This window comes from Chionomys nivalis, chromosome 12, assembly GCF_950005125.1.
Source record: "Chionomys nivalis chromosome 12, mChiNiv1.1, whole genome shotgun sequence".
Taxonomy (NCBI): Eukaryota; Metazoa; Chordata; class Mammalia; order Rodentia; family Cricetidae; genus Chionomys; species Chionomys nivalis.
The window spans coordinates 43,443,205-43,470,097 of NC_080097.1; the positions used below are offsets into that span (position 1 = coordinate 43,443,205).

Genomic DNA, 26,893 nt, shown 5'->3' on the forward strand with positions numbered 1-26,893 from the left:
GGGTCTTCTGCAAAAGAAGTATACACAATCTATTTTATGAAATTAATATTTCAGAAAATATTTTTAAAAGTTTTTGTGTATAAGTGTTGTACCTGCATATCCATCTCTGGACCACCTGTGTGTCTGGGGCTCTCTGAGGTCTGATCCCTAGAACTGGAGTTGTGGAGCCGGCAGCCAGGTGGACGCTCAAACTGAATCTGGGTCCACTGAAGGAACAGGGAGTGTTCTCAACCACTGAATCATCTCTCCAGCCCTGATTTTATGAAATTAACTTTTTTTTTGAGACAGGGTTTCTCTGTGTAACCCTGGCTGTCCTGTAACTAGCTCTGTAGACCAGGCTGGCCTTGAACTCACAGAGATCCACCTACCTCTGCCTCCCGAGTGCTGGGATTAAATGCGTGCACCACCACATTCAGTTTTATGAAATTTTTCTGAAGTGGTTCAGGTCTTAAACATGTACTGTAGAGATTTCTGTTTAATCTCAATCTCTCTACTCTTATTTCTCTCTTTTTTAAAATTTCTTCCCCACTTCTTCCCTCCCTTACTTTTTTTTTTTGGTGCTGAAAATCAAATCCAGAACCTCACACATTCTGGGCAAGCACTTGTTCAGTTCTTTAAAGCAGAAACTTGATGTTTTCTTAGACATTAGACCATAAGAAATGTCGTGTAGTGAAGTCAGATGCCTTCTAGTGTCTTGATGTTGTTATCAACTCTAAATGAGCTTTCTTTTATTTGTTGCTAGTTAGCATCGAGACACTGCCTAAAGATTTTATTTATTTTTATCTATTTGGGTGTTTTGCCCCCCCCCTCTGTGTGTGTGTGTGTGTGTGTGTGTGCATACATGTGTGTGTGTGCCTGATGCCTGAGGAGACAAGAAGGCATCAAATTCCCTGGAACTGGAGTTACAGATGACAATGAGCCATCTGTGGGGGCTGCAAACTAAATATGGGTCCTCTGCAAGAACAGGAAGTGCTCTTTACCACTGAGCATCTCTAGATAATGAGCAGGCATGGTAGTATACACCTTTAATCCCAGTGCTTGAGAGACAGAGACATACAGATCTCTGTGAGTTAGAGGCTAGACTGATCTACATAGTGAGTGCCACGCCTACCAAGGGCTACATAGAGAGACTTTGTATATGACTTTACTTTTTCTACAGAGAGTGTGATTCTGAAGATCTGGGCCAGAGGATTCTATTATATAGTGAGAAGCTCCCCAGCTTTTAGAATGCCTGGTGTAGATGAAAATAAAAAATGAATAGGGGCTGGACTGTGGTGGTGCATGCCTTTAACCCCATCACTTAGAAGGTAGAGGCAGGTGGATCTCTGTGAGTTCGAAGCTAGCCTGGTCTACAAGAGCTAGTTCCAGGATAGGCTCCAAAAACTACAGAGAAACCTTGCCTCTCAAAAAAAAAAAAAAAAAAAAATGAATAGGACACTGTGATCTAAGCTTAAGACATTTCCTGGAAATTGACTATTGTCCTAAAGCTCACATGGGAGCTTTTGGTGTGGTTTACCAAGCAAAAAAAAAAAAAAAAAAAAAAAAGTAAATAAAAAATAAAAAAGGAAGGTTGAAATGTAAATTATTTTTAATTCCAGTGTTCTATCATGAAAAATAATGCAATTATTTTGTTCCCTAAAACACTTGCTGATTGGCTAAGATAATGCAATAACTAAATGAAGTAAGCATATACAAAAGAAGCCTTGATTTATTTGCCTTTAAACATTTTTGAAATAATATTTTTGTATTCTTCTCTGCCAACCTTTCTAGCGACTTATTTAGTGAAACAATTTAACTTTTCCTTCTTTTGACATTGCTTAAGAACTTAGCATCATTGGGTAAATGTCATTTGATACAGTTCCTGTGGTAACTCGCCAGCACCTCTTACAGTACCTAGGCCTTTCACCCCAGAACCCTCTTTCTATAATCTGTTTTGGGAATTGTAGTAAATCCCCACTCACCTGAGATAACTGTTGCCCAGTCCATCCTCACAAAGCTCTCAAGCGCTCATGGACATAAACTGCAGAACAACAGAACACGCTCTGACTTTTTCCCTGATCTTCATTTCTTTTGTTTTATGTGTATAAGTGGTTTTGCTCACATGTATGTTTATGTACCATGGCTGCCTGGTGTCCATGGAGGCCAGAAAAGGGCATCTGATCCCCTGGAACTAGAATTAGGGAGGAAGGTGCTGAGAACCAAATCCAGGTCTTCGGTGAGTGCCGGAGGTGCCCTTGATGACTGAACTCCCCTCCAGCCCTGTCCTGTATTCTGTTCCTATTTTTGTACTTTTGTCAGCCGTTCATTTCCGTGTTGGCAGTGGTACTCACGCACAGTGCCAAAGTGCTGTCCAGTGTTTGTGAGCACACATGGGGTAATGTGATTTACACAGAAAGTAGGTCTATGCTGGATTTGCCAGGTGTGAGCTAGTGTTATTGGCCATAAGTTAAATGTTAATGATTCCATAGCATATTTACATAAAATGTCCTTACACAGAAAGAACATCTGAAACACATAAGTGGTTGATGAAAATACTGTGGCCAAAGGTTCCTAGAAATCTTTTTAGTTTTTCAAGATGGGGTTTTTCTGTGTAATAGTCCTGGAACTCGCTTTGTAGACCAGGCTGGCCTCAAACTCACTGAGATCTGCCTGCCTCTGCCTCCCAAGTGCTGGGATTACAGGTGTGTGCCACCACCACCTGGCTGGCTCCTAGGAATCTTAAAGTACATTTAGCCTACAGGAACAATGCCTCATGGGTCTTAGGCTTTTCCAGAATTTTACAACCTCCTACCTCATCGCTAGGGCCTCCATAAAACCACTTCACAGTCTATGAATGGCTGACAGGCCATTGTTTCTATGACAGACAGGAGCAGGGACTTCTTGTTCTGCAATGGTGAAAATGTTTATCCAAAAATTAAACTTTTTCTATTGAACATAGGGAAAAGCGAAGTTGCCCCCCCTCTTTTTCAGACCATCCCAAGCTGGTCCCAAACTTACTATGTAGGAAAAGATGACCTTGAACTTGTGATTCTTTTGCCTCATTGGGATCATAAATGTTTGTAGCATCCCTAGTATATATTTCGGGGGTTAAATCCAGGACTTTGTGCATGCTAGGCAAGCACTGTCCCAATCGAAGAAACAAACTTAAAAAAATATGTAATTAACATCTACACACTCAGGATAATTTTATATTCTCCAGTTCCTCCTATTTGTTATCCAGAAAAGTAAAAATAATAAGACTGTTTTAGGATTATATGCAGATAGCATTAGAATATGGTATTCTAGGGCTGAAGAGATAGCTCAGCAGTGAAGAGCACTGGCTGCTCTTCCAGAAGTCCTGAGTTCAATTCTCAGCAACCTCAGGGAGGCTCATAACCATCTCTAGAGGGACCCCATGCCTTCTGCTGTTGTGCAGGCATACATGAAAGTAGAGCACTCATATACATAAAATACATAAATAAATAAGTCTTTAGAAGAGAATATGGTGGTCTATAATACTAATATCGACTCCTAAAATAGACATGCATAGTATTACCTTAGTGTTGATATTACATATAAAGCTATAAGTAGATTCTTTAAAAAAAAATTTCTCTAAAGGTTTGATGATTGAAGAAAGTCTGCACTCATTTTGTAGCATTTACTATATACACACACATGCAGACATGCTGTGTAGTATGTTTTTATATCAAAATAACAAGAGAAGTTTTGATTGTATTATTAGTGTTAAAATAAAATAGATTAAAAGATGGGGAAATTGTTTCTATTCTAAGGTATCCTCTTCAGGTTTGATAGTAATATGTATTATTGAAGTAGAAATTACTGATTTCTGAACTTTTAATTAAAGTTCAGTGGTGGGGCTGGAGAGATGGCTCTGTGATTAAGAGCACTGACTCTTCTTCCAGAGGACCTGGGTTTAGTTCCCAGCACCCACATGGTGGCTCATAGTTGTAACTCCAGTTCCAGGGGATCTTCCCCCTTGCCTTTGGCCTCTGCAGGCACCAGGTACACATACATACAATCAGGCAAAACTCTCATACATATAAAATAAATCTTGAAAAATTCAACAGTCTGTAGTATTTGTAATCTTAAAACAACTCTGAGATTGGATTTTTCCTTTATTTTAATTAAAAAAGAATAAAAAAAATATTTAAAAAAAAAAACCTAACTGCTGGAATTCTGGACTTATGTATTCTCATTTTCTTTTTCAGTTACCCTGCGGTTTGTGAATTTTTACAAAACAACAGTTTATTATCAATAATCAGAGCCCATGAAGCCCAGGATGCTGGGTAAGCTGCGCTAAAATTTTCACGTATCCCCACAGAGATTCTATTTTAGTGTGAAGATGCGTGAGCTCCCATGTCTTTTCCAGGTACCGAATGTACAGGAAGAGCCAAACAACGGGCTTTCCGTCACTCATCACGATTTTCTCTGCCCCTAATTACCTCGATGTTTATAACAATAAAGGTAAAGAAGCCCAACAATATTTATATGTGAATTTGTTAGTAACTATGAGCTCTAGTTTAATTTTGTGTTTTATTTTTATTATTGTGTTCATTTACTTATTTTTATTTTTTGGTTCTATGGATTGAACCCAAGACCTTGTGTTTTTGAAGCGTTCACTCTACCACTGGGCCATATCCTCAACATCTATTCTTAAGTACAAAATTTCAGTCAGATAAAAAGGTCTTGGGTAGGGGGTGTGGCTCTGTGGTAAAGCATGTGTTTGGCTTTGGAAAGACCTTAGCATCGATCTCCTCATGCTTCAGTCTCCCAAGTGATAGGGTCATAGGCATGCACTACCATATCTAGATGAAAAAGAGCTCTCTTATTTTTTTAAAACAACCTTTTATACATACCAATCCCAGTTCCCCCTCCCTCCCTTCTCCCGCTCCCCCCACCTTTTCCACACTCCACCCCCCCCCATTCACTCCTCAGAGGGGATAAGGCCTCCCATGGGGAGTCAACAAAGTCTGTTGAGGCAGGACCAAGGCCCTCTCCACTGTATCTAGGCTGAGTAAAGGTATCCTTCCATAGGGAATGGGCTCCAAAAAGCCAGTTGATGTAGTAGGGATAAATCCTGATCCCTCTCCCAGTGACTCCACAAAGTGCCCAAGCCAACAACTGTCACCCACATTCAGAGAGCTTAGTTCGGTCCTATGCAGGTTCCCCAGCTGTCAGTCTAGAGTCAGTGAGCTCCCACTAGCTCGGGTCAACTGTTTCTGTGGGTTTCCCCATCGTGGTCTTGACCCCTTTGCTCACATTATCACTCCTTATTCTCTCTTTTTTTTTTTTTTTTTTTTTTTTTCGAGACAGGGTTTCTCTGTGGCTTTGGAGCCTGTCCTGGAACTAGCTCTGTAGACCAGGCTGGTCTCGAACTCACAGAGATCCGCCTGCCTCTGCCTCCCGAGTGCTGGGATTAAAGGCGTGAGCCACCACGCCCGGCACTCCTTATTCTCTTTGACTGAACTCTGGGAGCTCAGCCCAGTGTTTAGCTGTGGATCTCTACATCTGCTTCTATCAGTTATTGGATGAAGGTTCTATGATGACAAATAAGATAGTCATCAATCTGATTACAGGGGAAGGCCAGTTCAGGCACCCTCTCTACTATTGCTTAGATTCTTAGCTGGGATCATCCTTGTGGATTCCTGGGAATTTCCCTAGTGCCAGGTTTCTCGCTAACCCCATAATAGCTCCTTTCATCAAGATACCTCTTTCCTTGTTCTCGCTCTCTGTCCTTCCCCCAACTTGACCATCCCATTCCCTCATGTTCTCCTCCCTTCCACTCCTTTCCCATCCCTCCCCCACCATGCTCCCAATTTACTCAGGAGATCTTGTCTATTTCCCTTTCCCAGGGATCCATGTATGTCTCTCTTAGGGTCCTCCTTGTTCCCCAGCTTCTCTGGGATCGTGGACTATAGGCTGGTATCCTTTGCTTTATGTCTAATATCTACTTATGAGTGAGTACATACCATGTTTGTCTTTCTGGGTCTGGGTTACTTCACTCAGGATGTTTTTTTTCTATTTCCATCCATTTGCCTGCAAATTTCAAGATGTCATTGTTTTTTTACTCCATTGTGTAAATGTACCACATTTGAAGAAGATATCTTATTGGAACAAAGGTCAATAAATTTAGAGTGCAAGCTACTGCTTGGCCTTCATCTCCTAAGAGATCTTTAGTGTATAAATACTGATTATATTGGAAAACTATAACATAACGAGTCATGTTAGAACAGTTAGTGTAAGTTAATAATACTACCTCAAAATAGTTACCATTTGATGACACTTTATTTTGTTTGTTTGGTATTTTAAAATGGGGACTCGCTATATGGCCCAGGGTAGCCTCAAACTCACCATCCTGCTTTGGCCTCCCCAGTATTGGGATTTAGACATTTATCATTATAACTGGCTCAATATTTGGTGTTTTTTTTTATCATTTATCATTATACCTGGCTCAACATTTGGTGTTTTTTGATTTTGTTGTAGTTGTTGTTGTTTTTTGTTTTGTTTTTTTTCTTCGAGATAGGGTTTCTCTATGTAGCCCTGGCTGTCCTGGAACTCACTCTGTAGACCAGGCTGGCCTCGAACTTAGAGATCTGCCTACCTCTGTCTCCCCAGTTCTGGGATTTGGGCGTGAGCCACCACAGCCCGGCCTTCGTATACCTTTTCCACATAATTTCACTGATGAAATTTGCATTTCTAATTAACAGTAAGTTTAAAAAATGTCTTACATTTATTTATTACTTTTCATGTGAATATGTGTTCATGCGGAATTAGGAACTTTTAAAACTATAGAGAAGCCTTTCTCATTCCCCAGGTTTTGGTTGGGTGTTGTCCCTTATCTGAGTCAGGAAGATGGTGGCTGCAAAGACAAGTCTCTAGCCAGGCGATGGTGCTGCACATCTTTAATCCCAGCACTCAGGAGGCACAGGCAGGTGGATCTCTGTGATTTCAAGGCCAACCTGATCTATAGAATGAGTTCTAGGACAGCCAAGGCTTTATAGAGAAACTCTGTATCGGAAAAACAAAACAAAACAACAACAAAAAACAGACTCTGAAGATGGTCCAACAGGGCAAAATGAAATTGGTTATTCTCACCAACTGCCCAGGAAATCTGAAATAGAATACTATGCTTTGTTGGCTGAAACTGGTGCCCATCACTACAGTGGCAATAACATTAAACTGGACACAGTATGTGGGAAATACTACAGAGTTTGCACATTGCCTATCATTAACCCAAGTGATTCTGATATTAGAAGCATGCCAGAACAGATTGGTTGAAAAGTAAACCTGGAAAATTTTTCTTTAATAAAATTTTGCCAGAGCTGATTAAAAACAAAAACAAGACAAATGTACAGAAAATCAGCTTGGTACAGGTAGGCATGCACCTGTGTGACTGGGTACTGTTAAGTGTCCATAGGCACCCTCAGAATTCTGAGAATAGAAGAAACTGGTTGTTTTGCTTTGTTGGTTTTTTTGTTGTTGTTTGTTTTGTTTGGTGTTTTGGTTTTTCAAGACAGTATTTCTCTGTGTAATGGTCCTGACTGTCCTGGAACTCACTTTGTGGACCAGGTTGACTTTGAATTCACGGAAATTTGCCTACCTCTGCCTCCCTAGTGCTGTGATCAAAGGCATGCACTGCCAGGATTTTTGTTTGTTTGTTTGTTTGTTTTTGTTCTCAAGACAGAGTTTCTCTGTCTAACAGCCCTGGCTGTCCTGACACTCGCTTTGTAGACCAGGCTGGCCTCAGACTCACTGTGATCCACCTGCCTCTGCCTCCCAAGTGCTGGGATTAAAGGCGTGTGCCACCACTGCCTGACAAGAAACTGCTATTTTTAAAATTTACTCTGAGGAGAGATTTTACCCTTAAACATTAATTATAAGTTGCTCCAGGTTTATAATTTTATAGCCTCCCACTGTGAATTGATAAATTTCTGGAGGGTTTATAAGAGGGTTTGACAGTGGCTCATGACTAGCTAAACAGTCTGTCTATTCAGTGGGTGATATTTGCCCTTAGAGGTGATTACAGCTGTTTGGCCAGTAAATGGAAATTATGGGAAGTTTTTCTTTGTTGAACCTGAGGTTTATTTAATAGCTAATGTACAGCAAACACATTGTCTTCCATGTTTTGATCGTGTCAACTCCTCGGGTAACTTTATTCCTTGTGATGAGAATGAACCCTGCACAATTCTTTAAGCTGACCCTGTCCTGAATTTACAAATAGGAAATAAGTTATTGAAGTCTGTAACCAGCCCACAGCTGGGCAAAGCACAGTAGCTGCTATGCTTTGGTTCTCTGTGCCCAAGTGTCTTGCGTTTTACTTTTTAGCTGCAGTGTTGAAATACGAAAACAATGTCATGAACATCAGGCAGTTTAACTGTTCTCCACACCCCTACTGGCTTCCAAATTTCATGGATGTTTTCACATGGTCTTTGCCTTTCGTTGGAGAAAAAGGTAAGAGAATCCCAGTATGCATCTGAACACCGCCAGCTTTCTCCTGACCAGCCACGAGATATTTTACATTCCCAAAGTTTATCAGAAACGGGCGCTAATTTTGTTGTTTTCTACAAAGATTTTGTGTAGCGGGCAGAGGATAACTTGTGCTGTTGGTTCTCTCCTTTCACCTTTACATGAGTTTCAAGGATTGAACTTGGGTCACCAGGTTTGCACAGGAACACCTTAATCCACTGAGCCCTCAGAGAGATTTTTAAATAACATTAGTATTATATCATGGTTTTCTTATCTGAAACACCAATTTAAAGCAACTGTTCTATGTGATCAAGTTATTAAAGTAATGTGATCACTATTCTATTTTTTTATGAATTATCAGTGCTAAAGGGAATTAGGATTTGTTGAGTTTTATGTGTATAGCTGTACAAGTGTACGGTACAAACATAACACCTAGTTACACAGTGAGCTGTATAGACATAAAACACAGTTACACAGTGAGCTGTACAGACATAAAACAGTTACACAGTGAGCTGTACAAACATAAAACAGTTACACAGTGAGCTGTACATAAAACAGTTACACAGTGAGCTGTACATAAAACAGTTACACAGTGAGCTGTACAAACATAAAACAGTTACACAGTGAGCTGTACAAACATAAAACAGTTACACAGTGAGCTGTACATAAAACAGTTACACAGTGAGCTGTACAAACATAAAACAGTTACACAGTGAGCTGTACAAACATAAAACAGTTACACAGTGAGCTGTACAAACATAAAACAGTTACACAGTGAGCTGTACAGACATAAAACAGTTACACAGTGAGCTGTACAGACATTAAACAGTTACACAGTGAGTTATACAAACAAAGCAAGTTTATTGGATGTAGGCCTGTTGTAACAACTTTGTAAAATGAGAAGAAATTTTTACTTGCATAACTGAGCCAAAGGTTCTGAACAGCCATCTAATAATAAAATCAAGTAATTCTGTGATAGAATTCTCAGATTTTCATCTAACCAAGACAAGTATGGACATAAGTTCTCTCTGAACCTAATGATCTACTTTTAATGCTCCTTATGTAGCTATTTATAATAGGATAAGTCGTTTCTGTCAGCATATACTTAATATATTTTAATTTATATATCTTTGAAAAATATTAACTGTGTACAAATGCACTATCTTGTCATACAGTCACAGAGATGCTGGTCAATATTCTCAACATATGCTCTGATGATGAGCTGATCTCAGATGAAGAAGTGGAAGGTAAACTTCTTATTCAAACTAGAAACTAATGAGTTTTGATTGATTTATTTAGAAATTTTTTTGGTCTCACTAAAAAGAATTACGTTAATTGTAGAAAAAGTTTGATAACTGTAGGACTCACAGACAGGAAGAAAATAATCACTATTATTCTGCCACCCCAGAGGTCTGCTAATGTCTTTGTGTAAACTGTCTTTGTCTTTGCATAGATTTCTTTTTCCTTCTCATTTTTGTCACTTGCAAAAATGAGGTGACATGATGGTATCATGTCTTAATATCTATTTCTCATTTCCCTTTGGAGTTTAGTTTCTCATAGTTACATAGTTGTTCATGTTATCATTCATTGTGCTAATCAATCACATGCTACTGGGTATTAGATTTTTTTTCCCCCTTCAACTTGAGCTTTTAAAATTGCTACAATTTTTTTCCAGGCAGTGGTAGTGCATTCCTTTAGTCCCATCTCTCAGGAGGCAGAGGCAGGTGGATCTCTGTGAGTTCAAGACCAGCCTGGTCTTCAGATCGAGTTCCAGGATAACCAGGGCTACACAGAGAAACCCTGTCTCGGGGGAGAGGGGGTAAAGGATTCAAATTCTTATAGATAAATCATTACATGTTCTATGGACAATCAGTCTTTGTTATATGTTTGATGTGTGCCAAATACTGTTTATGCCTTGTTCTTAATAAATTAACTTTATTATAAGGAAAACAAACAAGAAATAAATATAATGCGGTTACTGATATTTGCTATGGAAGAAGTAATACAATATTAGTAAACCTGAGAGTAACATTTTCTTCTTTATAGGTTAAATGTCTAGAAACTGCATATGTATATCAGTTAGTATGTAAAGCTTAATCTGATACAGATAGCCTTTTAAAAGGCTATGTTAATTTGTATCTCTGTGATACATAGTTCTCATGCTTCCTCTAGTACTGTTTATTTTTCTTGTTACAGTTTGTGTGTGCGTACACACACACACTTGCAGTGCCAACACTATAACCGAGACATTGTGCAAACTAGGCAAGCATTTACCACTGAGTCGAATCCCCATCCCTAGTTTTTAATTTGTTCTTTTTTGCCCCAACATATTTTTATTAACATTTATACTTTATGGTAACTAATAAACAATTCTCTTGTGTTTATTCCTCATGTTTTTTTCTGTTTTGTGATTATCAATTCATATATTACTAGTTCTACTGGATTATATGCACATTTTACTTCCCATATTGATGTGTAAGATATCTTTGTATTGTGTCTGTGTATAGTAACATTGGTTATATGTGTAGCTAAGTGCTTTTTTTCTCATGATTTCTATCACTGTGGATTCGTTTGTTACCTTTAGAAGAACTGTTTGAACTAATTTGTAGCCAGGTGCTTCTAGTATGTTGTCAGTGGTTTGATCTGAAAGACAGGCTCTAACTTTTTTCTGAGGGTACAGGAGATTCTGGAAATACAGTGTCACATGATCACAAACCTCCAAGTCACATTTTTTACAGACCTGTGCCAAGGCAATTCACTTAACTGTTATATAAAACATCGATGGTATAGAATGCATAGCGCCTTCTAGGAATCTAGAGGAACTGCCCAAACAGATTTTTATTAGATTCTTCATGGGGAATTGTGAGCAGATAGAGTGTAGCTGTGTGAGTTCCTTTTCTGGATAGGAGATGGTTGAATGGAGCCAGACCTTTTGAAAAGATTTAAAAAGAAGAGCTTAAGTTAGGGACGATGAAATATGTAAAAAAAAAAAAAATTACTTAATTAAGTTGATATGCAAATCTAAGTAGAAATGGAAATGATTATAAACTTCTTGGACTGGTGAGGTGGCTTGCTGAGAAAGGCCGTTGCTGACAGGCCTGATGACCTGAGCACCATCCCCAGGATCCACATGGCAGAAGAGAACTGGTTCCCACAAGTTGCTTTCTGACCTCCGCACACCACTTCAGTGTGCAGCTGGTGCTCTCTTCTCCCTGGGTGGGGCTCTGACTCCATCCAGCTTTGTGGGAAGAACCCTTACCCCCTGAACCCATCTCACTGTCTGAAAACTTGGATTTTAAATAAGCAATACAATCTAAGGATTTCTACTTCAGTCTCTCCTGTTAAGACAGCTAGAAAAGCTAGTTGTTTTTTGAAACGGCTTTTCTGTGTAGCCCTGGCCGTCCTGGAACTCTGTAGACCAGACTGGCCTCAGACTCAAAGATCTACCTGTCTCTGCTTCCCAAGCGCTAGGATTAAAGTCATTTGCCACCACCGTCTAGCTTGAATAGTTCTTAAATCCATATGAAAGCAGGCAAAAGAGTAAAGAATTACAAAATGAGAATAGAAAATACAGACAGTTGAACCAGTGTTTGAGACTATTTCTTTCTTGAAAACTCATGAATTTCAAAGGAGGAGGTAAAAAGTTTAAGAGCAATTTTTATAGTCTTGTGTAGCTAAGCTTAAAAAAATGGGTTTTATGACTTCCCAAGGAGGATGTACATGATCTTAAGTTTCTACTCATTAGTTTGGGACCTTGAAGGGTGAATCTGTGAGAGCAAGGATAAACTAGAAGGAAATATATTGTCTTTCATCATCATTTCAGCCTTTGACATGAAGTCCAACCCCTGACAATATCCCTGGAATAGCAGCATGTCAGATATTAATAAGCAGTCTGTCAATACAGTATATGGCCATAACCGAAATAACCAAGCAAATAAGGAGATACAACAGCAGAATGAGGAAGAGGAAGGATTTCCCGAAACAGCTGGCAGTTTGGCTCAGTGTGCAAAAGGGATTGCTTTGCGAGCCTGTGGCCCTCGATTGGATCCTCAGAACCCACATAAAGAAAGGCAGGAGAGAACCGATGCACGGAGCTGTCCTCTGCCTGTGTGTGTGTTCACACTGTGACACAACCTCCCCCAGCACACAGGCATGGGCAATAATAGTAACAGAAATAGGATGCTTTAAAACAAACTTCCAGGGGCTGGAGGTGGTTCAGCAGTTAGAAGCACTGGGTGCTCTTCTAGAGGACCCAGTGCCTACATGGTGACTCAACAACTTTCTGTTACCTCCTCACGGGCACAAGGCCTGCGAGTGGTGTACAAACATACATGAAGGCAAACTACCTATATCATAAATAAAATATTAAAAAAATTAATTCTGGCCAAACCTGGAATTAAAGGCATATACCTTTAATTCCTCTACTCAGAGGAGGCAGAAGCAAATGAGTGTGTGTACATTCCAGGCCAGCCTGGGATACATAGTGAGATCCTGTCTCAAACTACACCAAAAGAATTTTCAGGAGCAGCAGAAATTAAAAATAGGCCTTCCAGATTATACAGACATTGGCTTCATCAGGTCAAACTTACAAACAAACAAACAAAAACAAATTTAAGATTGACTTGTCTTAGCCTCCTGAGCCCTGGGATTGAGGTGTGCACTACCATCCTTGGCTTGGTTTAAGTACTTAAAAGACCCGGTTGAAAAATGTTGGTAGATAACTGAAGAGTGTAGCAGATTTGATAAAGTGTCAAATATGAAATTTATAAGACTGAAAAATAAGATAACAAATTAGCAAATTTGATAAAAGTGAAACACAGACTAAGTGACCTAGAAGGTAGTTGAGAATAAAAGCAGCTAAGGGGAGATGAGAAGGGGGTGCAACAACAGCTAAGAGACTTAGAACATTTGATGAATAGACACTCCAGATGTGTCCTGGAGTGCCAGAGAAAATGAGAAAGTGCAGTTTTGAAAAGGTCCAGATAAAAACAACTCCAAGAACCGAGAAGGCACTGAGTTTTAATGAAGAAGCCCTTAACAAAGCGGGAGTGACACTAAGAACAACCCCTAGCCACTTGTAGTGAGGTCCCCAAGATGGAAGGCAGATGTGAACACAGCTGCCCAGAAGCAGATTTCCCAGAGGAGAAGCTACACAGACAGGTTCTTCATAGAGGGAGTGGAGTAACACTCGAGGTGGTAAAGATCTTACATTCAACAAAAATATTTTTAGCAGTAAAGGTGAAATAAGTATTTGTAGGATACCACATTATCCCTTAAAATTTTTCCTAAGTGGATTGGCAGAAGATGTATACCAAATGAAATTCTAAAGGATAGCATTTAAGCAGAACGAAAGTACTAGGAAGTAGTTTAGAAACGTAGGAAAGACTGAAGAGTAAAAGAGGAGAGAGCATGTGCAGAAACCATCAGACCTGACTAATAAAACATGCATATAGTGCCGCACCCCCCCACCCCCTCTATTCTCTCCCCTCTATTCCTCCCCCCCCCATCTGCGCTCTATGCACTAGAATCCAGTTCGCAAGCTTCGGGCAAGGGGCTGGAGGTTGAGGAAACACACACAGAGACAGACAGACACACGGACCTCCACTCACTGGTAAAAAGCCCTTCTTTAATAGCACCATGGAGGCTTAAATACCCAGCAGTCAATGGCCAACAGATGAAAATCCCATCCTCTGATCCTCTAGGCAAGGCACAGCTTTTAGTAACTTCAATTAGAAGGCTCTAGACAGGGAAGAACAGCTGAAGGCCAGGACTCCAATTGGTCCCAACAATATAGTATAAAACAATACTGCAATACATAAATTATAATGTATGGGGAGCTATAAATTCTGATCAAATCAGTGCTTCATACATGCTACACCAGTGCTTTTCTAAGCTATATCCCCAGCCTTTAGCATTGTACTTCAGTGAGTAATAATTCATAGTGCAATCTCTAGGTTCAGCTGTAAGAAAATAGTTTGTTAGCCAGGCGGTGGTGGTGCATGCCTTTAATCCCAGCACTCGGGAGTCAGAGCAGGTGGATCCCAGGGCTCAAGGCCAGCCTGGTCTACAGAGTGAATTCCCAGGACAGCCAGAGCTACACAGAGAAACCCTGTTTCGAAAAACAAACAAAAACAAAAAGAGAGGAAAAAAAAGTTTGTTATATAACATTTAAGTTTTAGGGAAAATGGAATGAAGAAAAGTAGCACAGAAGATAGCAATGTACATCTCATCATAGTTTAAGAAAACAGGTTTATTGATAAAGTGCGAGAGGCAGAGGCTGGAGAGTAACAGAAGCACCACTATCTTAGGGTTACTATTGCTGTGATGAAACACATGAGCAGAGAAACCTGCAGCTTATGCTTCCTCATCACCGTTCATTGTCAGGCTGGAGGCAGAAGCTGATGCAGAGGCCATGGAGGGGTACTGCTTACTGGCTCACTACTCATGGCCTGCTCAGCCTGCTTTCCTATAGAATCCAGGACCACCAGCCCAGAGTGGCACCATCCACAGTAGTTTGAGCCTTTCCCCATCAATCACTGATTGCTGTGGCCCAGTTTTACGGAGGCATTTTCCCAATTGCATCTCCCTCCTTTCCGAGGACTCTAGCTTGTGTAAAGTTGACATAAAACCAGCCAGCACAACTAACCCCTTGTCAGCTGACACACAAGCACATCACTTTTTAATTAGAACCTTTCTTTTCTCATCTCCAAGATGGCACATTAATATTAATACCACAATATAAAACATAACTTTAAAAGTATCACAGTATTTATATATTCAAATACAGTAAAACTATGTTACAGTCTCTGTAAACTATCCAATCTCTCTAAAAATCCAAAATATCTTTTAAAAGTTCAAAGTCTTTCAGCTATGGGCTTCTATAAAAATTAAATTACCTGCTCACTTCAAGAGGGAAGAACCAGGGCACAGTCACAATCTGAACCAAGCAAGACCAAAATCCACCAGTATAACTGACTCAACATTCAGTGTCTGGAATTCACTCATAATCATCTGGGCTCATCCAAAGGGCTTTGGTCACTTCTCTAGCTCTGCCCTCTGCAGTGCGCATTTTGTCTTCTAAGCTTGGGCAGGCTCTGCTCCACTGCTGTTATGGTTCTTGGTGGTTATCCCATGGTGCTGGCATCTCCAAAAAGCTGGGGTTTTCTGCTACAACTGGGCTGCACTTTCACCAATAGCCTCTCCTAGGCCCTCCTCACAGTGCCAACCCTCAACTTCTCTGCATGACCCCTACAGTCCTGGCCTTTAACTGCCACTGAGGCTGCACCTTCACCAGTGGCCTCTTCTGGTCTCTCACAGTGCCAGGTCTCAGCTGCTCTCCATGACCCCTTCATGCCTTTATGAACCTCTGAGTCACTCTTATACTATCAAGTTCGGCTGCCAGTAGTACAAGATACAATCTTGTCCATGTTTAGAACACAGCTCCTGTCTGCTGACTCTCAGAAAACACTTTCCAGAAGATTTCACCTCAAGGATGCTGGTCTCTTAAGAAGCATCGATTGTCCAGTAATGCAAAGGTTTTATGTTAGTGGTTCTGGTCTCTTAATAATCATAGCTGAGTTTTCACCTCCAGCTGAGCAGACATCACGGATACACAAAGGCCTGATAGAGTCTTTGCTTCCCTATGCAGTGTCACAAGTCAGGCTTCCATCTTCTGCACAGCTCTCAACATAGCTTATCTTCCAAACTCCTACAGAACAGCTCACTGAGCTCTCAACACTCAATGACTTTTCTAACCCAACATTCCAAAGTCCTTCCACCATCCTCCCGAAAACATGGTCAGGTCTGTCACAGCAATACCGCACTATCCTGGTACCAATTTGTCTCCATTAGGGTTACTACTGCTGTGAGGAAACAGAAGCAAAGAAGCCTGTGGAGGAAAGGGTTGATTCAGCATGTACTTGCTCAGTTCTCCATCAGAGGAAGTAAGGATGGGATCTCAAGCAGTACAGGGACCAGCAGAGGCCATGGAGGAGTGCTGCTTACTGGCTTGCTCCTTATGACTTTCTCATAAAATCCAGGCTGGGCTCTCCTCTGTCAATCACTAATTAAGAGAAATCCTACAGCCTGATTTTATGGAGGTATTTTCTCAATTGAGGTTCCCTCCTCTGATGACTCTAATTTGTGTCAAGTTGACACAAAACTAGCAAGCATAGCCACCTAGCCTTGATTGATTCTAAACTTCATAGGGAAATGGCTAAAGGTTTAAAGAATACCATAGGGGCACTTGCTCTATAGATGTCAAGATTTACTGTAAAGCTACAGTAATTAAAATGATTAATTCAAGGGTAGATAAGCATTAAAACAGATTAGAGAATCCAGAATTAAACCTTGATTTTTATCAGAGGTGGTACTGTAGAATGACTCTCTCTCTTTTCTGTTCTTTTTTTTTTTTTTTTTTTTTAAGACATGGTCTTACTGTGTAGCTCTGACTGTCCTAGAACTCACTTTATAGACCAGGCTAGACTTGAACTCTGGATTAAAGGTGTGTACCAGCGACACCTGGCTAATAATGGTATTAAAATTAATACTTAGTTAACACCCACTTTTGAAAAAAAATCTATGTGGAATTTATTTTGTAGATCCAGAATACTTGTTTTTGTGGCTTTCTATTTCATTGAGATATGAAAGGTAGAGCAGGCTGAGGATGTGGCTCCAGAGTGGAGAACTTTCTTAGCACCTGTGAGTTCCTGAGCCGCTATCTAGATTTGCTACCATCACAGCAACAAACTGATAAATAAGAACAATTGGTGATGAACGCCTCTCATCCCAGCACTCAGGACTGGGCCAGCCTGGCTTATGTAGTGAATTTCAGGTTAACCTGAGCTTGGCAAAAAGACCGTTTTTTTGGTTTGGTTATTTTTTGTTTTTGTTTTTCAAGACAGGGTTTCTCTGTGTAACAGTCCTGACTGTCCTGGTACTCTCTTTGTAGATCAGGCTGGCCTTGAACTCACTAACATTTGCCTGCCTCTGCCTCCCAAGTGCTGGGATTAAAGGCGTGTGCCACCATTGCTGCCCAGCGTCCCTGTCTTAACAAACAACAATGATTTAATTTGCATTTTTATGATTACTAACATGACTGAGTATCTTTAATTTGCATTTTTATGATTACTAACATGACTGAGTATCATGTTAGTAATGAAATTTGTAGTATTTATAATATAGAATTAACTTGATAACCTTGAAATGAGAAAAATTCTTTAAATGGGATGCAAAAAACACTAGCCATCCAGAAAACTATTAATAAATTGGATAAATTAAAAGCAAGAACTAGAACTGGAGAGATGGTTCAATGATTAAGAACACTAGCAGCTCTTATACCCACATGGTTGCGGCCACCAGCAATCTCTGGATCTCTGATCCAGACAGAGATCTTATGTGAGGCCCCCTCTGGCCTCTGAGGGCACTGTACACATGTGGTACACCTACATATCAGCAGGTAGCACTCATACACATAAAACAAAATATCTTTAAAAGTAAAATAAAGATAAATGCTTTTGTTTGTTCAAAGACTCTGTCAACATATGAAAAGGCAAGCTGCCCAGAAGGACAGGACAGCAAGCCAACAAATGGCCCACTGACAAAAGACTGGATTACCACCAATTAAGATGATGGGGTATGAATAGGCACATCACAAAGAATTTCCAAATGGTTAACAAAAAAATATGAAAAGATACTCAGTCATGTTAGTAATCATAAAAATGCAAATTAAATCATGGAATATGTCTTAGGGTTTCTGTAGCTGTGAAGAGACCATGACCATGGCAACTCTTATAAAGGAAAAGATTTAATGGCATGGCATACAGTTTCAGAGGTTCAGTCTATCATGGTGGGACATGGTGGTGTACAGGAAGACATGGTGCTGGAGAAGGAGCTGAGAGCACATCTTGCAGACAACTGGAAGTGTGTGAGATACTGGGCCTGGCATGAGCATATGAGACCTCAAAGCCCGCCTCCAGAGTGACATCCTTCCTCCAACAAGACCTCACCTACTCCAACAAAGCCATAGCTCCCAATAGTGCCACTTCTTTTGGGGGCCATTTTCTTTCAAACCACCACAGGTAATATTTCATACTTACCATACTGGCCAGAATTAAAGATGAGTCTTGTCTAGTGTTGGCCAGCACGTGTAGTAATTGGAATGTTCACACACAAAAGTATAATTCAGTAGATTCCACTTTAATAGAAGGTCTATTAAATTCCACTTTAATACACATGGTCCAGAACTGAGCATTTTTATATCCTAAGAACAGACCAGAAATGTGCTTATGTGCAGCAAAGACAGATGCACTGAAATACATACAAGAGCACCACATGCGGTTATGTTAGAACAACCCAAATGATCATTGCAGTACAGGTGGTAAATTGTGGCATAGTGGATGGGCATGGTGCCACATATCTTTAATCCCAACACTTGGGAGGCAGAGGCAGGCAGATCTCTTTTAGTTGGAGGCCAGCCTGGTCTACTTAGTTCTGGAATAGTCAGGGCTATGTAAAGAGACTGTTTTAAAAACAAAACAACAAAATTGTAGCATAGTGCTGCAGTGGAACCATATGTGATAATAACAATGGGCCACAGTGAATAAGTGAATGAGTTATTTATTTATTTATTTATTTATTTATTTATTTATTTATTTATTTTACAATGTTCTGTCTACATGTATGTCTGCAGGCCAGAAGAGGGCACCAGACTTCATTACAGATGGTTGTGAGCCACCATGTGGTTGCTGGGAATTGAACTCAGGACCTTTGGAAGAGCAGGCCATGCTCTTAACCTCTGAGCCATCTCTCCAGCCCCTAAGTGAATGAGTCTTACAAACAAAATGTTGGATAAAATAAGCCAACCGCCCCAATACTTAATTGTCCAGTTATGTGAAATCCCAAACCTGAAAACCACTACCAGGCCTGAGGACCTTAGTTCAGTGCCTGGGACCCACATAGTGGAAGAAAAGGAACAACTCCTGCAATTTGTCATTTGATCTCCTGCTGAGTGTGCACACCAAGAGAAGATAAATAGAAGTCTCTAAAAACAATAAAAACTATAGTGCATATAGATGCATTCCTACATAGTAAAACTTTCACAGAGCAGGAAGAAAAAAATCCCAATGAAAAGTGAAAGAGTGATGTCATCTATCTAGACAGGAGAGGCTGCAGGCGTCGGAGGTGCTGTGGGTTTTAGCAACATTGATGACTGCCCTAAGTGATGAGTCTTGTAGGCATGTGCTTCTTAACAAATCATATAGTGTAAAGTACAGAAAACTCACTGTGCTTCATAGTAAAAAACTGAAAAATTATATGCCTACAAAAAGGGAAAGATGGAACTTTTGGGAGCTGAGAAAACAAATTAATCGGAAGACAGTGGGGAAGGAGGCAAGTTAGAAAACATGTAATAGCACATGTATAAACATGCCTGGATGAGGCCTGCTACTTCATGTGGTGGTAACTTAAAAAGCTAATTAGAAGAAACAAACAAAAAACAAACCAAAGATCTTTTCCTGCTGTAAAGAAAGGTGCATCCACTGTTAAGGCTAGGAATGGAGCAAGGTAACAGGTTATTCTTTAAATGCATTAGTGAATTCATGTAGTTTATTTGGAGGCACTAATGCCCTATTTAGTAATTAGGGGGTGCTGAATGTCAGTACCAGTTGCTAGAACTGAGAATAGAGGAGCAGGCAGGGACACTGAGCTCACCCAAGTGAAATAGGCAAGAACCTTTGAAAGAGCTGTTAATCTCCTTTGCTTCGGGTGGCCTCTCTAAGTCTGGAGGCTGATCGCTAAAACTAAAGGAGTTCTGGAGCATAAATGACCCAATAAGAACTCATTTCCCTAACAGAGGCCCAGAATGCAACGCTCGGAGCTATCAGTTGCCTTTTCCCAGCTCTAAAAGCTTTTGATTCCCTCCCTGTCTTAATCATGAGTGAATACGGAGGATCAGCAGGTCCCTAAGCAAAGTCTTTAGGAGACAGTAGCTATAGAGAACAAGGTGGAACCCTGAAGGCTTAAATGCATAAAAAGGAAAATGTCTCCTGGAAATGAGATGTGCTAGCACGTCAAACAGCAGTGCAGTGTTCCTGCTAGATCTGCAAACTCTTCTGGCCGTTGTTTTTGTCCTTTGTGTTGTCCCACAAATAGTATCTTTGTGTTATTTTCCTGATGGGGGAGGTTGGATAATACTAGATGGGAATTGGTATGAACGGTTAAATTGTTAAAGGGAAGAAAGGACAGAAAAGGAGTCTGCATCAGCGCTCATGGAGCCTGCTCCTCTCCATGCCCTTCACTCCGATTTTCTTCTCTTCCATGTAACTCGCACCCTCCTCTCATGTGTCTGTCTCCATCTCCTTATTTCTTGGTGTCTCTTCTCTGTGAAGATCACTACATTTCAAGCTGTCCGAAAGGTATCCAATGGAAATGTGCCGTGAGCTAAATCCTTGCTATCTGCTCTGCCGCCATTGATTGGCTAGTCGTTTTGAATTGGTAGTGGAGCAGTTTCACATGGCTTCCCACCCTCCCTCTCAGTAGGAACAGCTGGTTCCTGTGAACCAGTTGTTTGATCCAGCAGCATCGGGAGGTGGGAGAGAGGGAGGAAAGCCTGTGTTTCTCTGTCTGACTTTTGGATGCCATCTCCTGGTGTTCGCCTGGATCTTACCTTTCATGTTTGGGCTATTTCTGAAATCTTAAGTAAGAAAAGGCCATACAGTCTTACTTTAACTTTTCAGTGTTGCTTTTTAAAATGCCTTACCCATCCTGGGAATCTGTGTGTCACAGTCATTGGCAGATCCCGAAGAAACAGATAATGACTGGTGTGATTGGTGGAGATGAGAGATGAAAGCGGCCCTCCTGAGTTCAGGACAGCTGCTCCCTTTGGCAGACCAGACCTGCATCCAAAGGTGGCACGTAGCTTTCTCAAAAGAGATCGTGGCTTGTAGCGGCTTGTCATTGTGAGCTTTGTGTCTTTGTTTCATCCTTCACTGTGTTCAGCATTTCAGACCTACACAACTTTCTGCTCCCCGCCCATAGATGACTCGGTGTCTTTTTGTGGCCCCTTTATTCATTCTTCATTTCTTATTTTCTGGTGTGTTCCTCTTGTTCCTTGCAACTTCCTGGGATTTTTGTTTTTGTTTTTTTTTTCAAGACAGGGTTTCTCTGTGTAGCCCTGGCTGTTCTGGAACTCTCTTTGTCACAGAGATGGCCTGCCTCTGCCTCCTGAGTGCTGGGATTAAAGGCGCGCCCCACCACCTCCAGGTTATTGTTTTTTTAAAAAATTAGGCTTTGATTCTTTTTTGTCCTTGTGGTTTCTCTTTAACTACAAAAGACACTCCATCCTGCATTTTAAAACGCTGTCCTGTTAACCACATCCCTTTAACCTCACTTGTTCTTTGTATTTTCTAAGGAGGCACTTCAGTTCGAAAAGAAGTCATCAAGAATAAAATCAGAGCCATTGGGAAAATGGCGCGGGTCTTTTCGATTCTTCGGTAAGGTTCTGTCATTACACTGTGGGCTGAAGGCTTTTGGAAAGTAGGTTGAAGATAGCTTTAGAGTGGTGTTTTTAAGGTTGCCGTCTGGTGCTAGAGCTGCGAGTCCTCTGGTTGAGTGTAGTACTTCTGGTTGAGTGCAGGTTGAACTAAACTTCCATGGGAAAGTAACAGTGTTTGGAAACCATTCATTTGGTACTGGCATAGATGTAGAGGTTTGATGTGGATTTTAGAGCCAGATTCCCCATGTTCAAATTCTGGCTTTCCTTACCTGTGTTGTCTTGGGTTTAATCTCTGGGTCTTAAGTTTCCTTGTCTATAAACTAGAGATTATAATAGGACCTAGCTCAAATGTTGTTAGCTGAGTCAAACGGGATAAAGTGTGGGGAACAGTGCCTGGCTAACTGTTTGCATCTGAAGTGTTTGCAGAAACCCTGGGTCAGATGCAGGTCGGGGCCTGTCTTCATCTGTTGCTGCCTCTCTGTTACTCTCCTTCAGATGTCACTGCCCAGCTGTGCTGAGGCTCCCTGGCATTAACCAGGGCTTCCATGTTCCTTTGCAGGGAGGAGAGTGAGAGTGTGCTAACCCTCAAGGGCCTCACTCCCACAGGCACACTCCCCTTGGGGGTCCTCTCTGGAGGAAAGCAGACCATTGAGACTGGTGAGTATGAACGCGCCCCTTCCAAAAAGCCTGCCCCATTACCAGCCATCAGTGACTCTATTTAGAACCTGATACTAGAGCAATGGATATTTATCTAAGGGAGGATGAATCTTGACCCTTATTTTTTCCTGTACACACACACACACACACACACACATACACAATATTTCAGAGTAGTTGGCCTTTAAATGCAAAAGTTAAAACAAACTCAGTAAAAAAAAGTGTAGAGAATAGGCATTGTAGTAGGCAGAGTCTTTAATAAGAGATAGAAAGTACTGACCTTAAAAGAAAGTAAAGTTTATTAAAATTAAATTATGCTTATGAAAGTACATAAGAAAAAGGCACACCATAAGAATATTTCTGCGTTATCTATGTCTGACAAAGGCCTTGTTTTAGGATAGACAAAAAATAATAAGAAAAAATAAATTTAAAATATAGCCCAGTGATCTTTTCAGTTTATTTCACCAAAGAGGATTTCAAGATGGCCAGTAAACATCTATGAAGATGCCTAGCATAGTTACTCATCTGGAAGATAAATGTAAAGTCTAGTGAAATATGACTATATACCCATAAGAATGACTGAAATTAAAAAATCGACAAGCTCAAGTATCTCTGGAGAACTGGACTAGATATAGGCTAGTGGGCTTATAACTAGACTCAACCACTTTGACCAGCTGATTGCCAGTAAAGGAAAACATATTTGTACCCACACTGTGAAATATCCAAGAGGAATTAGCATGCGTGTCTATCAGAAAGGATACTACATAAGGATGTTTACTGTGGTTTTTATCATGGTAGCTCCAAATCAGAAGCAGCTCCCCTACCTGTTGGAAGTTGTACTATATTGATACGGTGGGCTGTTGCTCACCCACTGGTCCTGTTGCTTTAACTTCAGAGCAGACGCTCTGTCCATCAGTAAACGAGTAATGAGCTCTGAAATTCAGAAGTCATCCTAAATTGATTAAAACACCGATTCACACCAGAAATGAAGAGGCACAAAATATATTGGAACTAAGTCCCAAAAGGTGTGAAGAAACATGTACGTCACAAGTTAGCATATCTATAAAATTCTCTTACTGCCCTTGGTTTGCTGCCCTTGAAAGATTTGCTCTTCCAAGATCTAGCAAAAACCTAAAAAAAAAAAAAATTAGATTAAAGCAACTCTGTGGATTAGTAAATTTTCAAAACTTTTCAAGTAAAGAAGCTATATAAACAAGACTCTCTTTTTTACCCATATTACCCCAAAACCCCCTCGTCAGAACTGTTCACAGAAAATCTTACTTAGTTATTAAGTAACAAATCAAAGTGGATAAGTGTCTTTAAAACAAACAAAACCCGGCACGTTTCTTTAGGAGTGGCCTTAGGTTGACCATGCTTCCTTCAGTGGATGACTTCATAGCCATGTTCATGAGCGGAGCACTAAATAGATTCAGTGAGTTACAAAGGTGGGAGGAGATGGATATGTACACTGTATGTGTAAAAATCCTGCAACCATTGGGTTGAGGGTGCATATTTTATGGGCCTGTGAGATGACCCAGTGAGTAATAAATGGTGCTTACTGCCAAACTTGATTACCTGAGTTCAGTCCCACATGGTGGAAGGAGAGAACTGCCTCCTGCACTCTTTAACCTCCGCGTGTGTGCTGTGGCATGCTCGTGAATGTGCGCTCTCTCTCTCTCTCTCTCTCTCTCTCTCTCTCTCGCTCGCTCTCGCTCTCTCTCTCTCACACATACACACTAAATAAAAATGTAATTGGAACATTTAAGGGGCTGGAGAGATTGCTCAGCAGTTAAAAGCTGTTATTGCAGAGGACCCAGGTTTGATTCCCAGGAGAAACAATCATACCCATAAATAAAAATAAATCTAAAGCCAGATGGTGGCACATGCCTTTAATCACAGCACTCGGAAGACAGGGCAGGAGGATCTCTGTGAATTCAAGGCCAGTTTAGTCTATATAGCTAATTCCAGGACAGCTAGGGCTAGACAGATAAACTCTGTCTCGAAAAACAAACAAAACAAAAACAAAATTAAAATACTGACTAACACACTCTAAACAATTGAATTTTATGATATAGGAATTATATGTTAGGGGACTGGAGAGATGGCTCAGTGGTTAAGAGCAATGCCTGCTCTTCCAAAAGTCCTGAGTTCAATTCCCAGCAACCACATGGTGGTTCACAACCACCTGTAATAAAATCTGGTGCCCTCTTCTGGCCTGCAGGCCAGGCAGACCACTGTATACTTAATAAATAAATAAATCTTAAAAAAAAAAAAAGGAATTGTATGTTAGTTAACAGTTTCATGATTTTTTTTTTTTTTACCACGTCCCTTGTTACAGACTGCTGTGCTAATAACCAATACAAAAGAACGGTTCTATGAGAACCCCAAAAATGTGATACTGGAGGCCTGTAGAGATGGCTCAGCCACTAAGAGTACTTGTTATCCTTGCAGGGCACCTGGATTCAGTTCCCAGCACCCACACGATGGCTCACAATCATCCTTAACTCCATCCAGTTCTAGGGGATCTGACACCCTCTTCTGACCTACATATATGCAGACAAAACTTTCATACATATGAAATAAACAAATCTAAAATACTTTTCTTGAAATTTGATGCTGTTATGTACTACAGAAATTCAAACTCTAAATAGGCCAGCACTGTTCATAGAATTTTTGACAAAGGTTTGGCTCCCACGTCCTCACAGCTGCCTGAGCAATGCCCTGCTCTGTGAGAAGCTGCTGTCACTTACTTATGTGGCTTATTGGGCCCATCTGAGGTTAGGGAGGATGCATGTGGCAGTGCTTTTAACAGGAGCCTTCCAGGGGCATCCCAAGCGCTTGGGTTGCCAACAGATGTAGGAGGGCAGGTAGCTTTGCAGCTCTCCCCCTTCCTGTAGTGACAGGTAAAGCCTCACAGTGGTCTGGCTGCTGAGTGACCATCCTCCCTTCCCTAGGAAAATTGCTATTGGAGAGATAGAATCTTTCTTGCTGCACCCTAGACCTTTCTGTGTATTTTACTGTCTGATAGAGAATGGCAGGAGGAAGTTTCCTTGTTGGTGGTCATTTTTAAATTGCTCCCATTTCTGTCGCTGAGAGGGGGAAGATGGCTTTCTTAGTAATTGACTTGCTTTCCTACACAAGAACAGAAGCTATATGGAGTATCAGTGTGAGCCTCTGCATAGCTTCCACCTCAGATGGGTATATGAATTTGAGTTCAAATCAGTGCCTAGTCATTTACCCCTAGACGGGAAGTAACATCTCATCTATAAACTATTTTTCTCCCTTTCCAAATGCCAGAGCTATCAAGGGGTACCATATTGCTGTTGTTTATTAAATGGTTAAGGACAGTTGGATTATACATCAGTCATTTGAAAACATTAAGAAGTAGGATTTTTAAATAGGACCCAGCAACAGCTCGCCTGATATAATCTGAGCAGTTATAAACTCAAACACAGTTGTGATGTTAAATTATCTGATTTGACAAGTCATTTTGATGTGTGATCACAAGACATAAACTAGCAGCTGGCTGTTTCGAATGAAGAGAGCAGCAGTCCTGTGCCACCAGAAATGCTGGAAACGTTAGATCCTCCCCACCTCATGTGCACATCCTCCTTCATCTCTCTGCAGTAATCCCCTAATTTCTTTTGACTCAGAACCGACTTCAGTTATGGGTGGGTGTGCTGGCCGGGGGACTCTGGGATGTCTGCTGGCAGCATTACTATTGGTTCACTCACTCTTTCTCTGTCTTCATTTTTGCATGCCACTGCTCCTGCCTTCTTGCAGCCACAGTACAAGCAGCAGAGGCACAGGAAGGTATGGTCATGTCACTCTGTTGGAACGCCCCTGTGTCTATGCGCCAGTCGCAAAGCTTCATCAGCATTTCCAGACTCACTTGTATCTGCAGAACTGTGACAGAAAAGGAGAGGATGGCCCTCAGTGTGGCCACGTGTCGGCCTGTTTCTCAGATGACCTTCACACAGTTTATGTCCTTTCTAAATCTATCAGTTTTGTGTGATGACAGAAGTCAAATGATTTAATTAATTTTTTCTTTATTAAGAGAATTAAGAGACAGGCATACTTTGTTACCTAATGACTCAAAAGGCTAACAGGCATGGAGGCAAAAATAGATAGAACTTAGATGCTTCATTTCTGAAGTTGACCGAACTGAAGTTGCATTCAGACTAAAGTATCTTTGTTTCTATGGAGACACATTTTAAGTAATACCATCGGAAGTGATAAACCTGTATTGTAGATTTAGTGATTTTATTAGATAAGGTG

The 26,893-nt window shown here is 40.8% G+C and overlaps 1 protein-coding gene across 5 annotated transcripts in view; it reads left to right on the top strand.

Annotated features, from left to right (window-relative positions):
- Ppp3cc (protein phosphatase 3 catalytic subunit gamma) overlaps positions 1-26,893 on the top strand; it is a 70,220-nt gene that overhangs the window by 42,367 nt on the left and 960 nt on the right. For 2 of the 5 annotated variants that reach the window (XM_057786092.1, XM_057786096.1), the window contains exons 7-14: positions 4,209-4,286; positions 4,370-4,464; positions 8,326-8,451; positions 9,642-9,713; positions 20,853-20,879; positions 21,875-21,956; positions 22,518-22,615; positions 26,399-26,428. In XM_057786092.1, the coding sequence (XP_057642075.1) occupies positions 4,209-4,286; positions 4,370-4,464; positions 8,326-8,451; positions 9,642-9,713; positions 20,853-20,879; positions 21,875-21,956; positions 22,518-22,615; positions 26,399-26,428 (608 nt within the window). The remainder of the gene's footprint in view (positions 1-4,208; positions 4,287-4,369; positions 4,465-8,325; positions 8,452-9,641; positions 9,714-20,852; positions 20,880-21,874; positions 21,957-22,517; positions 22,616-26,398; positions 26,429-26,893) is intronic. The other 3 variants (XM_057786094.1, XM_057786093.1, XM_057786095.1) reach the window with 3 other exon arrangements.